Below are 15,829 nucleotides of genomic sequence, written 5' to 3'. Positions count from 1 at the left end.
AGCTCAAAACAAACGTAATTTTGTAATTTTCACGTGAAATTTTAGATTCTGGGCTCGATAGCGGCGAAACCATTGGTCGTAGCCCAAAATACATATTCCAAAAAATTTAGCAAATGATGTGATCTACAAAAAAGTTCCAGTGACTTTTGGTATTATCTCCATCGGCTAGGCCGCAGAACGCGATTATGTACAAAATGTTTGTTATTATCACGTGAAAATTTAGTTTCCGGTCTCGATCGCGGCCAAACAGTTAGTCATAGCTCAAAACAAGTTGTATTCCAGAACTAGCAAATTATGTGCTCTACAAAAAAGGCCCAGTGACTTTTTGCACTATCTTCAATAGTTTGGCCGCAAAACCGGTTTAAAAGAATTCTGTTTCCTGGATCGATAGTGGCAGAACAGTTAGTCGTAGCTTATTTTAAATTTGTTATCAACAGATATACTTAACTCGTGATAAATATTGCCCTCTATTTATTTTAATTGCACAGACACAACATCCTCCAGTAAAAAACGACTTGTTTTTACCCGCATGACTAATAAACCCCTCCCTCCGAATTTCTTATATTAAAAATACCTACAAAAAACTTATTACAAGTTCATTTATTGTCAGGTCGTTTTTAATCTGTACAATAATTTTATATGTAGGTTACATTTTGTACTTTACATCGATGTTTCACCAGCTCTTGACAACCTGAGTCATGTTTGTTCAGCTTTCAGCGTTCTTTCCTATGGAATTGATCAGGGAATCCATTAGTACAATAATGAAATGCAGAACAATCGCCAACCATACAGTGATATCGAACTCGGTGAATCCTTCAAACATGTCCTGCGTCTTTTTCATTTTTCACTAGAACAATTCTTGCGAGCTATTCAATAAAATTGTTTTCCAAAATAATCTTGTTGCATTTCCATGGATACTAAAAGTCTTATTGTCAATAAAATAAATTAAAATACACACTTAAAACACCACGTATGTATACACAGGTTTGAGCTATTATCGCGGCATTTCTTAATTACTTTTTTGTAAATATATAGTTTATTAGGGACTCTGTCCGATCTCCTTTTGGAAGCTAAATATATTCTTTATCCTCAATCAATTAGATGGAATATAGTTCAGAGATTAGACTGTTAATCAAATTTCGTCTTTACCCTACAATGTCACTTGTCTTTTACTCGACCTCCCTTTGTAAACCTGCTGAAAACTGTTTTGATGCTACAAGATAAAATAAAACCCAGCATAATAGAGGTTCTTCTTGTATTTTTCACTTGCTTTAGACATTTAATAGATTATTTCGTTATTTATCTTATGATACCAGGTTAACATACTTTTGGCATTTAATAAGAGTAATAATACATTCTGAAGCAACAAAATATGATAAAAATAATAAATACGATTTCTGATAAAGAACACCGGCTATTCATGTTATCATGTTATGGAATCATCCTGCGTCATGTTATAATCATTCTGAGCGACCTACGTATTGAAAGTAAACTATTGTACGTCTTAGAACAATATGATAAAATATATTCGAAATAACAGAGTATTCTTCTAATGTATGTCTCTAACGACAGGTATTAGAAGAAACGTTTTGTTTTTAAGGTATCTGAATGATCATATTTTAAGCCTAAGTGTGTTCCTTTCAAAAGCAGCAAAGTATGATGGATTACAAATCCGCTACTTACTCTATAATGGCTTAGTTTTCCTTGATTTCGATCTAGATGACCTCCTTATTATAAATCAGCTACTTTCATTCCTGATCAGTGATATAGAATAGAGTCAAAACTCCAGGAAAATATGGTAACGTTTGGATTTTCATGCAATTTTCCCATAACACTTTTGAAGGTAAATGTATGCCGTTTCCGAACAATGATATAAATTAGAATGTAGATAAATGAAATATTTCCAAAGTGCGTTAACTTTGGACGGATAGTGAATAATATATTGATTATGTTACGACTAGGTGGTCTCCATGTTATTTTTAAAATTATTGCGCTGTTAATACCGAGTTCGGATGTCCTGATGAGTCAGTGAGTTAATCATCTAGAACCTATGAACTACCAGAACAATGGTAAAATGGCAAATTTTGACAATTTAAATTTAACTTTTTTGAAGAAAAATTGTCTAATTGTTTGGTACCTTCAAGATCGTTAGTAAAATACGAAGTATTTTGTCTCGTATTCCGGTAGGTAATGTGGGGATGCCTTGTTGACGCGAGTCGCGAGCGTCTCGCCTGTAAATGAGCGAGGGTGGTTTCTTCAGACGAACGTGTAAGGTAATGTATGGAGACGGCGACGACTGAGGATCCCGACTTAATCTGCGACTTTGGGTGATTATTTTCACGTAAGCAAGGCCGAGACGCCGCGCACCTGTCGAGCCCGTAGTCCTGCATTTGCATACGTGTTCTGCGAGCCGGTACCGCTTAAATTAGCAGGCCCACCTTCCCGTGTAGACATCTCCACAGTTAGTGGAGAGTGGCGTACCCTACCGTGCTGATAGAACTGCTGCTTTTAGTCTGGCATTCTGCAGTGAAACGTCACCAGACGTAAAGCTATCAGTACCTCGCGTAGCTAGTGCCCGTGCGATGGTTAACCCGTAACAGCTCAGTGTATCGCACATGAACACGGTTTTACTACACTGATAATACTCAGTTTGACAATCGCGCTTTATAACCTGGCTTGTACGCTATCAGAACATCGCGTAGCTAGTGCCCATGCGATGGTTAACCCGTAACAGATCAGTGTTTCAAACCTAAGCATTGAGTCGTCCTAACTGACTTAAAATGAGTAGCCCGCTAGTTACAAAATTTGTTACACACCAGTGTAACGAGTTTCTACAGCCAATGGGTCACTACTATTACCTGATAAAAAATTGTTATATGCAGTACAACGTTTTGTAAACCTTAAAGTTTAGGATATATATTCATAATAGCACTTAGAATTGAGATCACCAGTGCAACACTTTATGTTTTTCACAAGATTGTATCAGAATTGCAGTGGAGGAATAATCTGCTGTGGGACTTTCTTCATATCTATTGCTAGGCACTAAAACTAATTTACGCTTGCATCTAATTAAAATATTGTCTGAGGTCACTAACTAGGAGTAAACATCAGAAAGCGCTAGTGTTGAACTAAATCCAAACTATCGCAGTGTCGCGAGAATATGCCGTCTGAGCATCAAATGTTGTAGAATTTATTCGACACTTCACAGTTTTGTTTAACAACGTACATGTCTACTGCTAATTCACAGTTGAATCTCATTAACTGTTTTATTTACATTTTTGTTTTACGCAGCATGGCGTTTGGGTCAGTATAAAATTACAAATGATAAAAAAATCTGTTTGTGTTTGTTATTTTTCTATGGTCTCCTTGAGACATTTTAGGTGAACGTCGTTCATACAAACGAGTTATGCTGAGGTCCGGCGCTAGGACTGCGTCACGTCACTTTGGTTGTCACCGCTGTCACAGACTTGACCCCTGGAATCTGGAGTCGACATCCGTCTGAAGAGATCCAAAAATAGTCATTGACGAAGCAGCTCAAAACGAACTGTGCATAGTTTCGACATTAGAGACACCTGCACAACAAAATCATGTGTAATATGGTGAAGAGGTGTTCTCATCGTTTCATAAGACGGACGTTTTGGGGGGGGGGGGGCGAGGGTGGTTTCTTCAGACGGACGTGAACTCCAAATTCCAGGAGTCAAGTCTGTGAAAGCGTCAGATTTCAGCGGAACGTGAAATGGAGCTGCATTTAACATTCGTATCTCAGAATCATAATTTTATATAATTTCTGTACAACATTCAACTTTCTTATATTCAGCTGTTGAAGTAGCTTGATTGAAAGATCGGTTTCGTTTCGGAACAAAGTAATTTTATTTTATCACTTTAATGTGATTAAAGTGATTTTTCCCTAATTTTGTACCCTAAGTTCACTTATATTATTTAAATGCTGTATTTTAATCACCAAAAATTGTTTTAACCTTTCATATTTCGTACAGTCTGTTTAACCAAAAAGCTGAGTGTACCGGTTAGGCTCATAATTGCGTTAAACTTCCTGAAACCACACGACATCGAAGCAGAACAGTATGAATGTGACCTAACCGTGACATCGAATCAGGCACAACTTCCAGTGTCGTGTTAGCCGGGGAGCGAACAATGTGATACACCGTAAAACCGAAACAGAGCCAAACCGATCGGTCAAGGGAATTCAAAGCCAGAAGATATAATTGCGCGGCGCCGGGGGCGATGACGCGATCCAATTTGGAAATGTCACCGACATCCGCCTTTGAGTGTCGCACCTGAAACTTTGTATTGATGGACGCAGATTAATATTTTTATTGTTGTTACCGCGGCAGTTTTTTTTTTATTGCACAGCGTTCGAGAGAGAAATGAGCACCGAGAGGCGAGTCCGGGCCGCGGGCGTCGGGGACGGTCCTGTGTCAATCGCTTTGTGATATTGTAGGACTTGGTCCCATACTCGTGTATTGTAATCGTGTAATCGACCTTTCACCTGACACCGCGTTGTTCCGCGTTTATTATCCGTTCTCATTCTGTTGTCCGCTTCTTCCCTGTAATGTCGCTTGTTGTTGTTGCTTGCTTACTCAAATCCGTTTAAACCGCAGGACGGTTTTTTTAAATTTAACATTTACTTGTGTTGTTTTTGCGTCATCAAGAACCTGACTTTGTACGGGTAAACTGCTTCAATAGTATTGGTGCTTTTACAATCCAATGATAGTGGTGACAATTGTCGAAAATTCTTGTTTTGCTTTGCTACCTTAGCTTCCTTCGTACATTGTAAACCCCACTTTGATCACCATCGATTGGTTGGTTGTTCCTTGTTCATTTCCTAGGGTTTCGCGAAAAAGTAAACAATTGATGTTTATAAACAAACCACAAAAGTTTTTGGCCTCAAAATTATGATCATTGCTGTTGAACCATGGCACAGATTTCTTTTGCTTGTCCAGTATATACATATATGAATTATATTTAGAAATTCAGTTATAAAATTAATACAACTTATTAGGTTCTAAAATGTCTTGGTACTGTAAAGTTGAAATTAAGTTATCTATTCAACATAATTTATCGCGAGTCAACATAATCTATTTTAAGTCGCGGTTTGAAGACTTACAAAAATTAGTAAGTTTGCAGTGTGATATTTTTTAACAGTTAAAAACGTAGTAGATGTCCGTTGTTTTATATTGTAGTAAAATGTGACCGACTTTAATTTTCGTAACAAAATTAGTTAATCAGTAACCTAAGGTCCAATTGTGTATGTCTAAAAATAAATTACGGTTAACGCGTTCCCTTCTATCAAATTCAAGTGAGCCTATCTAAAAATATCCGATAGCTAACGTGTTCTCTTTTTTCAAATTCAAGTTTGTTTCTGTAAATATTCGACAACTTACCTGTGTTCTTATCACTTATGTTTAAGCGAGTTCCTGTCTAAATATCTGATAACTAATAACCAGGTGTCAGGCGGTAAATTTTTTTATGTTTATTATGTACATATTATGTATTATTATGTGGTAATTTTTTATCGTGCAAAACTCCTAGCAGTTCGTTCGCAATAGACCAGATGCCTGTCGTTTGCGTGCGGCATTGCAAAAACATAGTTCATTGCGCGATAAATAGAAATTAAACCGTTTATTTTCATGCCGTTCTATGGACTTCGTCCTAAAAATGTGAATGTTATTTAATCCTGTTTTGGCATTTTAATAAATCTAACAAAGAAAAATTAAGCAAAAAGAACGTTATACAAAATTAAATGTGTATTTATCTTAATGTCCTGCGCTATTTATTGGGTGCCATAGTTAAAGGACTGTCATCGCCTTGACAGTCAGCGGTCACGAACGAAGATCTCCTAATACGCCAACCGCCTTCTCTATCCTAATGAAAATTATGTCCTAAAACGTATTAATTTACGAGGTTCTAGATTCTCCCCACACCACTCGTTTAAGTGTGGGAGGGTTCGGCCGTCTGTAGTCCAGTTCACCCGTTCCCGGAAGTCGAGTGGGCAAACGTGTTCTGATACGGGAACGCGGGGACATCTGAAATGAATGTCGGTCCGTAGAAGTAAGGGTCAAAAAGTAATAAATATTTTGTGTAGCGGTGGGAGGAGGGATTTTTCGTTTTAATGGTTAAGACATGTATTGTTTACATAATTACGGAGGGTCGACCCTAGAGGGTTGCCCACTGTTTTATTTAGAAATACTGTACACATTATTAGTGTGGGCCAAGTGTGCGTCTGACCCCTCTCCCACCTCATCACTCTGGTTCGCGCCCACCCGAACTCTTGTCCAACTTCTACTTGAGGTATAAACTTACAATTACAACTACAAATGAATATGTATTTGTTACCTTAAGTATTTATTTTACTTGAAGGATTAGTTTTTAAAGTATATAAAACACAATCCCGTTCCCTCCTTTTTTGCCGCCATCTTGTCTCTGCCGTGATCGTTTACTATCGGCCTCTGGTAAATCGTAGGTGGTCGGTCGGCTGATGCAGATCTATTGTCACCTGTATTCTGTAGTTCAGTTTTAATAATTGTATTGTGTTTTGATTTTATTAAATGCACGGTTTAGAGTTAGTAAAGTTGACACACAACATGGTGGTTGTGATTCCTGACTTATGCTCTTGTATGATTTATTTATTTTAACCTAGATGTTAATTATGTGTTAGGTTGGCGAAAGATTTCATTTACGGTACCTGAAGAAGAGATCACATTGCAGATCTCGAAACGTGGTGTTACTGACTTTTTGTATCTCTGAACCATGGCAAAAATCCTTCCTCCTTCACAATCCTTTCATCGTCAAAAACAAACTTCAAACAAAGAACAAATTGATGGGTACTTAATATAGGCGAGCGTTTAAATACCAGCTGTTATTGATTTGTGACTATTTTCGAACTTGTATGTTATAAGATTTTACAGTATTAGTTCATCTTTTTGTTCCATTCTTTACAAATTACAATAATTCAGATGTATATTTAAGCTTAACTCGGCGTAGTTACAAAATGTGCTTAGGTCAGTTGCCCGCATCACTTTTAAACTAGCGCATTATTTATGATAGCTGAATTATTAAAATGTTCAATCGCTATCTACGCAATACTGTATACTGTTCCTGGCCAAAGTAAGAAGCAGCAAGGCCCCCCCCACACCCCCGAGACTGCACGGCAGTGGGGCCGGTACAGATGCCGTGGGTTCCCCTTGTTCTTGTGTTTATCTCGCTTTTTATTACGAAAGGGTTGGATTATAAAATATCTTACCTCGGACGATAACGCCCTCCCATAAAAGGGGACGCGCCGACCACGCCTGATTGGCTCTGTCCAGGCATCCATTCGTTGGAGTACTTGCTGGAACTCACTATGGGAGTACAACAATGTTTTATTCGCAATCGTTTCTATTTCAATGATTTCTGAAAAATGTCTACTGTCAACACTTGGAAAAAATCCCTATCACGTGACCCTTAACTTCTGAACCACTGTCTGTGCACGTCAAGTTCAGGGAAGCTGCTTGAGCCAACTATCGGCCAACCATTTAAACTGGTTTCTTCATAAAGGCTAAAGGAAATAGTGTAATTTGTAAGATAATAGAGAACGCGTGACGAACTGGCAGAATAAGTGTTTAATGTATTGGGGCACTCGATTTGTGTATTTGGTTGGTTTTGGTGTGTATACACTATACTAAAAAGCACTTTTTATGTTGTTATCACTTAACGTACGTTCTGCCTTGTTACAATTAGAGGGTTTTGATATGGTCATTGATAGTGAATCTCATGACATTCATCAATAGCAGTTCGAACATAAATCGAAAAAGTCTGCCAAAGTGTCTAGTAATATTACAGCTGTGGCTTAAGAATAAAGGAATCGTTAGCGATATTTCTCACAATTATGTGTTACCTTTCAGAGATAACACCTTGTTGTGTTCGTGTCGCGAGAAATACAAAGTTTTTAAAAGCAGTATATATTGTCTTCTTCAGGTGGGACACTTAAAATATTCAGTTAAGCTTCTGTAACACATCATATGAATTTCCATCATAAGGGGTGATTCAAACGTTATGCATTGTATAACAAAGATATGATATTATGGAATACCACACACCTTCTAAGTTCCAGCGGAGAGGGTTCATCTAGTTAGACAGAGATGTCGCCAGTGTCGAACGTGGAAAGTGGTAAGGCCATTTCACACTGGCATCCATGGACATCCTCGGACGGGAATGGAAAAAAATTGCTTAACATGTATTTTTAATGGCACCATTCAAACTGGCGTACACGGACATCCACGTACATAGATCGCTCTCGGAGCGATCAGCTTGGAACATCCGAGTGGACGCGCATGCGCAGTCCGACCCACAAGGCAAGGCGTTCTCGACTACCAATCGCTTTCCGGCAGTTTGTATCCTTTTTCGAGATGTCTTCATCAATAATTGACAAAACTTCTTCGAACTCGTCCTTATTTAAACTAAAATAGGTCTTGAACCTGTCGTCATAAACCTTGAGACCGCGTATTAAATGGTGGTACTCACCAAACTTTTCTCGTTTTTTGTTTATTGGGTGAACCCATTTAGATATATTTGTATGACTGTACAACAGTACTGTTTCTTCGTCACTACTGCTACTTTCACAATCAAGCCACACGGTACGTCTTCACAAAACCTATCACTACACCACGGCACGTCAGAAGACATCATCTCTATGTCGAAGACTGACGTTTGTAAGAGTAGACGGGGGAAATGGCACATCTACTACAAATATGTCCACATGCAGTGTGAAATGGCACGTCCACGGCGTCCATGGACATCCAAGGACATCCATGGACGCTGTGGATTGCAGTGTGAAAAGGCCTGTACAGACCGAACCATGTAGCACGAAGCACGGTCGGCGCATGCGTACGCCTACCTTTCCCTCTCCAGTCCACAAGAAAGCACGTGGTACAGTCCAAACCAAAAGTATAGCTGTCGCAGGCGGGGGCGACACTTATTGTCAGTGGGGGGCCGTGTCGTCCTGTATAACGGGGAAATTATTTTTTTCTGATCGTTCGTCTTCAAATGTACTTGTAATCGCGTGCCATAGGATGTTTGTTTTACAGTTGAATTTTAAATTTGTCTTCGACTCGAAAACATTCGATAAAAATTTAATCTCTTTATCGTTTTTTGAATTTTATCTGGTACGTCTTGAATTTCCCGAACTAATTTCCATTCAAGAAAAGGACCAGCGTCTCGTCAAGTTCAGGTTCCAGCGCTGTACTCCGCAACTGTTACTTGTCGACGGTATTCTTGTACGCGGAGCACGAATATATTACACTCCGCGTTTTCTGTAAACATTACACTTACAGTGTGCCCACACAATCCACTACAGGACTCACGCTCACTCTACATCTGTTTACTTTTACAGCAGGTGTGCAGGTCCCCCGGTACCGCTCGTCGGAATTGCCCCTGCGCTCCCACTATGGCTTTCTGATAATACATCTGGGAATCCCTCCCCGTTCCCTACCTGTGTACTTTCCCCCGCTGTACTTTCCCTTACACCTGTTTTATCGCTGTGTTCGCGGCTTTTTTTCAGTTCTCGATTTGGACGAGTCAATTATTTCATTGTAATCTACGTCAATTTCTCGGTTTTTTTACTTACTGCTTACTATGAAATTTTATTGAGGATGGTGTAAGGAGGAATGCCCTACTATTATAAAATGTTAAAACCACTTTCGCGTTTTTCTACAAAAATTATTTTTATAGAATATTGTTACGTTATAACGTTACAAGGTACGCATTCTGAACGAAAGTAATTACGTGTTTGTTCTTCTATAGTAGAACTTCTGAAATGAGTAAGTTGTTTTACGAATTGAACGATTGATTAAGATCTGTACTCTGACTACCCCTACATTGCTTGTAACTCTTATTCCCGTAACCGTTAACTCCTGTATAGGGTTAACAACTCATCGTACCTTCTACCACGCTACAACTATTATTGAACACTATTACACCAGACATCGACAAGTAAAGCGTCGAAAATGGCAGGATTTAGTTTGATCGTTCATAATGAATAACGAGTAATAACATTTATGAATGCATTGTAAGCTCACATTACGTTCTTTTTGATGATGTATTTTGGAAACATCCCGGTTTCTCTACATCTGAAAATAACTCTAAACAACTGTAGATGTTAATAAATATGTGCAACAAAATCATTTGTTGATGAAAAATACTTATGACCCATTTTAAATTAAAGAATTCCAAATTATATTTAAATCGGCGATTGTTAAAAGGGACCTAAGTCACTTTTTCAAGGTTTTGAGAAAAACGTTGAAAAATAAACTTACAGTTTATTTAATAATGCATTTGAAATATTATTTGTTATTCTACAAGCATATTTTACACTAATTTGAATAGTTTTTAAAAACTTTTTACTTTGATCCTTTCTAAAAAAAACAATAAAAAAAACCTGCTGACTTAGGTCCTTTTTAACACTGAACAAGATTAATTTTATAACGATATAGAGTATTTATCAGAAATGTGTAAATAATGATCACATTTACTAATAAATTGTTTAGTTACATATTTAAGAACAGGTTTAATAATACAGAATAGGTTTACAGGAATTAGAAAGTACAAAAAACAACATTTATCTAATTTTCTTTTGTTGAACAGTACGATTTACTCAAAAGCATCAACTGAACTTTCTTCTGTGGTAGGCCATCTGATGATATCACTGTAGAATGTCTTTATGTTCATCTACTATATATGGCATAACCTTCATAATGTCAGCTAGTTTGTTTCTTTTAATTGGTACCTTTCCTAGGGGGTAAGTTTTTTTCTTCTGGCATGACTACATTGCCAGCTTTTCTGGCCTGATTTACTTTTCCACCGTGTCCAGTGTATTGTTTGCCTTCAAGCTTCATCTTTTTGATGACATTCCGCTTATAACTTTCTGGACATTTTTGTCTTTTTCTAGATTTTATTGGGCTGTCGCCTACTTCACTGTTTACACCACTTTCACTCATTATTTTACTAAGTTACAACAATACAACAGCATTGTGCGGTCATCACTACATCAGATCACACATTCAACAACATAACCTAAACTGTTCTCTGACAAAATACTGACACAGCAGATCAAAAATACTGGCAGCAAATGTGACAGTGCTCCCAACCGTTGAGTGTTAAAAAGTACTTCAGTCACTGACTCAGGACCCTTTTAACACCCAGTAAGAAAAAGGTATAGTGGAAATAACACACTTAAAATGCATAACTGAGGTACCTTTTTACACCAAAATGTGCGCCTACCTATGAAGAACTCAATACTGTACTTAACTTAAAGTTACTTAGGGCCCTTTTAACAATCACCGATTCATTTAAAGAGAGTATATTTGAAACAACGAAGAAAGTTGATGAAGTTTGAGTATATCAAAGAAACTATGTGAAGCTAACCAGAGCCTGTATATATACAAATTATTTATACATTAATTTATTTTACAGTAAATACGAAGCTATGACCAGAAAATAACGCTTGTATGGTTTCAGTTAAGCGTGGTAAGTCAAATAAATCTGAACGTACGCAACTCTTATAGTGTCTGAAACAAAGGATATATACCGGATAAAATAAAAAGTGATTTAGGCGAGGTAATTTCTAAAGACCGCATTTCCTCAAATGAAAGAAATAATTTATGAATAAAATTTTCCCAACCGTTAAATCGGTGTGAAATGAAAACTGGAATTGCTGTTTGGGACTGTGGCTGAGCAAGAATAAGAAGGAATAAATAATATTGCGAACAGAACGGAACAGAAGAGAATAGAACTGAACAGCACAGAACGGGAGCGGTAGCGGCAGCCGGTTAACAATGGTAGGACATCCCAGAACAGACCACATTTAATGGGTGAATTATACTTCCTTGCGCTCTTGTTCATTGGCCACCTGTCTTTCTTTCTTATAGCTAATTTATTAATGTTAAATAAAGTGATTTTCTTCGTCTCTACCTCCGAAACTTCTTTTATTTCCATGTCCTATAGTGTGTTGGAAGGTATTTTCAAATCTGTCAACACATTTTCCACCCTTATACAAGAATCCCTTTTTATTCATACCTCTATAGATGTTTTACAACGCTTCGTGGTTTTATATTTGATGGACATGCAATTGTACTTTGTGAATACTCAAAAAGCCAACAATATACTGTTGTTTTACTATTTTTAGGATAAAAAAAACTATTGTTATAAAAATAAATTTTCTTATAAACTAATAATTTCTATCAATTGTTCAATACAATTTCGAAAAATTATTAATTAAAAAGGTGAAGATGTCTTTACCATGCGAAGTTAAGGCTAACAAGCCCTCTCTAACACTAACCCGGCCGGGCAGGCGGGCTGCTTGCAAGGACAGGATCGCTCAGTGGTCACCCATCCAAGCAGCTGCCACGCTCGACATTGCTTTATCTGGTTATCGTGCAATAGCCATTGTGTCCGCTACTACACTGCGCCATTGGCAGTGCATTATAAAATATAGTTTAAAAAACAGCCAGCGGTTATGACACTTGGTTAAGAACAGCAAAACCACATCTGTTCTAAAAATACCCATTAAAATGTAACTATTGTTTCATCTAATTTTCCAACATTCCAGAAATGTCTGGTACAGACGTGTAGTATGTGAGCGAAGAAATTTGTTCCATATTTTTACGTAACAAGCTGACTACGTTTGGTTTGAGGTATACAGTGCTGAAATATTAGTCGATGCAGGATTTGAACCGGTGCTATTTCAAATGTCACATTAATTTAGTGTCTTTAGCTAATGGCAATAGACTCTCTTAATCACACACACAGACTAGTTTGTTCATACTTGTCACTTTTTGGTGCATGGAGGAAATCAGAATCAGAATAGATCCCCTTATTGAATGGTTGCGTATGGTACGACCTTTCATTGATCTATATTTGAAATGATCTATCGAGTTGAAAATCATATGGTATCACTTTATGGTATTTTGCCATTATTGTACTTTAACTGAAAACTTGTCACTCGAGGTACAACAAAGTGTTCTGCCCTCAGGCTGTGGTTGGTACGTCCTCACGGAGCAGAAGATCCCGCATTCACTCGAGTCCTCCAAGTGCGATGGCACCCTCTGCAGCCGTACCAGCTCTTAGTGCTGTACAATGACAATCGCCTAAGACTGATGGATGCACAGTGTCAGACCATACTCAACATACTCAGTCTGGGTCGTCGTCCGACATCCAACCCGTTGTCAACAGTAATTCCCTTAGGAGAACACGCAGTGGACTTCGCGTTTGTGTGGCGTGTGAATGAGGTAAGTGTGTTTCCTTAAATAATTCCCTGTTTATGGGGATCAGGGAATTAAACAAATCCGGTAAATTTGGGAGGGGGAATTTTTGAAAAGCTATTTAAGTTTGAGTGAATTTGTGCTGGATTCGTCTACAAGCAATCATCGTATGCTTTACATCATTTATTGTTGTAGCCATTCAGTATACTCCTTTCAAACTAATGTTACAGAAATCGAAATTTCCTTTAGATACAAAATGTTGTCTCCTGTATTTGAAACAAGTGAGAGCTTTTAGGAGAAATTATTTAGTTGTTTTAAATTATATTTAACTTATTTCAGCTTTAGGTGAATTTAAAATTTCCCTCAGATTGTATTTATTAATTAATGATCTTTATTCTTATAAATCCTAGCAGATAATATGTTTCTTTTTGGGTTTGCAACTCATAGAAAACGAAATCTTTGTATGCTTTGTTTATTTTCAGTTTTTAGTGATATTTTAAGTGTTATTTGTGGCAGTAGGAATGGAATGTTTAATATTACCTGTCTATCTTAGATTTAAACAAGTAATGCTATCGTTAGTCAATATCGTTTAGTCGTAACTTTTTGTGGGACGTTCTTTTCAGGGTGTGACTAGCCATTTGCTTACTTTAAAAAGTAGGTTTTACGTCACATATTGATTTACTAAGTTTCGGTTACTAATCCATCTACTACCTTACTTATACTAAACACAAAAATCTACGTAGGCTTGTCCGCCTTTTAGTTCACTTTCTTAGGAAGCCATTTTATGTTCCAGCCTAACAAAGTTAAACCAGATTTGTCTTGAAATCATTGTGGTGTTTTATGATAAATACTTATATTATCATATTATACTTTATCATACAACATATTATCCTTCATGATATTAGTGTTACTTATTAACGAGTTCAAATTAGTTTTTCTGTTAATTCGTATGCCATTCATATGGTTTTTTTATTTATATCATTTTCCTATATTTTAAGAACTATACACAGGAGATGAACAAAGAATTCATATAAACCTCAAGTATTGCTTATTTAACACATTGAGATTTTACTTACAGTGTATTGTTTATCAAGTAGACTGGTGCTTAGTAAAAGAAAGTTACTCACTTAAGCAAACAAGGGAAAAGGAAGGGAAAGCGATGAAGTAGTCAGAGGGATAACTTTGCTGGTTTAAGATGTGTAAGATTTTAATCTTTGAAATATTGTTTCCCTTCGAAGATTTAAAGGGACTAATTGATTGAAAAAGACTTCTTGCGCCCCGATAAAGACTCACCCTTTTGCAAACAAACTTCACAGTCTCATAGGTTCTTGATAAATTGGAGCCATTAAACTTTGAGTTTCCTTTATTTACTTTGTCATGGAATGGTATCCGAACACTTAAGTATCAACACTCAACTCCTGATCCATAATCTTTACTGTTTTGCAACTAAAACTTCGAGATTAATATATTTACTTTTTATGGAATGGTATCCGAACACTTAAAAATGAACACTCAACTCCTTATCTATAATCTGTACTATTTTGCTAATAAAACTGTAAGTTTACTGTATTCCTTTATTCTAACGAGATCTTAAGTCGCCTGACGGATGTCTCCCCCTCCCCCCCCCCCCAAACCACGTACAATCAGCGGAAACCAGGGCCGTGTGTGATTAGGGAGAAGAGACAATCTACCACAATTGAATCCTCGATATGTTATTTATGTTAATAAAAAAGGATGGGCCCAAGATATAATACCATATTCTATTTTCGTTATGTCACTTTCAATTCTATTTATTACCACATTCTGAATACTGCTTTCAAAATCTTTTTATGGTAAACGATTTCCAATACTTTATTCAGAATCTAGTAAGAAAGTCCTAATTTTCAAGACTAATTCCATAAACAATGATCATTGCAATTTTTAAAAGTGCGTCTGTAGTATCATATCTTGTCGAAATCCTACCTGTATCTTTTTTAGTATGCTATTGTACTTTAACATATTTCTCAATTATTTTAGCGATAGTTGACAGATGATATGGGGTTTAAATTGTCTTTCAATGATTTGCACCTGATTTATAGATGGGCATATATTTTTTTAAGTGCTGTAGAATTTTTACAACACGAGCACTCTAGTTTAAAATGTACAAAATATATGTGGCCAGAATCTGAAAACAAAACAGTCTTTAACCAATTTAGCCGGTATTTTATCCCAACCAGTGGCAGAATGTCCCCTAAAGCCATTGGCGATACCAAAGAGTTTGTCCTGAGCTTAGTATATCTCAAATAAGGCATTGGAGATGTAGTCGACATCCTCGATCTCGGCAGACCCCACTGGAGTAGCCGCTTATGGCATCAGAGGTGTAGTCGGCATCCTCGATCTCGGCAGACCCCACTGGAGCAACCACTTATGGCATCAGAGGTGTAGTCGACATCCTCGATCTCGGCAGACCCCACTGGAGCAGCCGCTTATTACATTAGAAGTGTAGTCGACATCCTCGATCTCGGCAGACCCCACTGGAGCAGCCACTTATGGCATTAGAAGTGTAGTCGGCATCCTCGATCTCGGCAGACCCCACT

The 15,829-nt window shown here is 37.3% G+C and overlaps 1 protein-coding gene across 5 annotated transcripts in view; it reads left to right on the top strand.

The window, feature by feature from the left end:
- Nucleotides 1-15,829, top strand: part of LOC124368741 — a 205,324-nt gene that overhangs the window by 165,300 nt on the left and 24,195 nt on the right. For all 5 annotated transcript variants that reach the window (XM_046826074.1, XM_046826075.1, XM_046826073.1 and 2 more), the window contains one exon: nucleotides 13,025-13,280. In XM_046826074.1, the coding sequence (XP_046682030.1) occupies nucleotides 13,025-13,280 (256 nt within the window). The remainder of the gene's footprint in view (nucleotides 1-13,024; nucleotides 13,281-15,829) is intronic.

Source organism: Homalodisca vitripennis, chromosome X (assembly GCF_021130785.1).
Source record: "Homalodisca vitripennis isolate AUS2020 chromosome X, UT_GWSS_2.1, whole genome shotgun sequence".
In the NCBI taxonomy this organism is placed as follows: domain Eukaryota; kingdom Metazoa; phylum Arthropoda; class Insecta; order Hemiptera; family Cicadellidae; genus Homalodisca; species Homalodisca vitripennis.
This window is presented reverse-complemented; position numbering and strand designations above follow the sequence as displayed.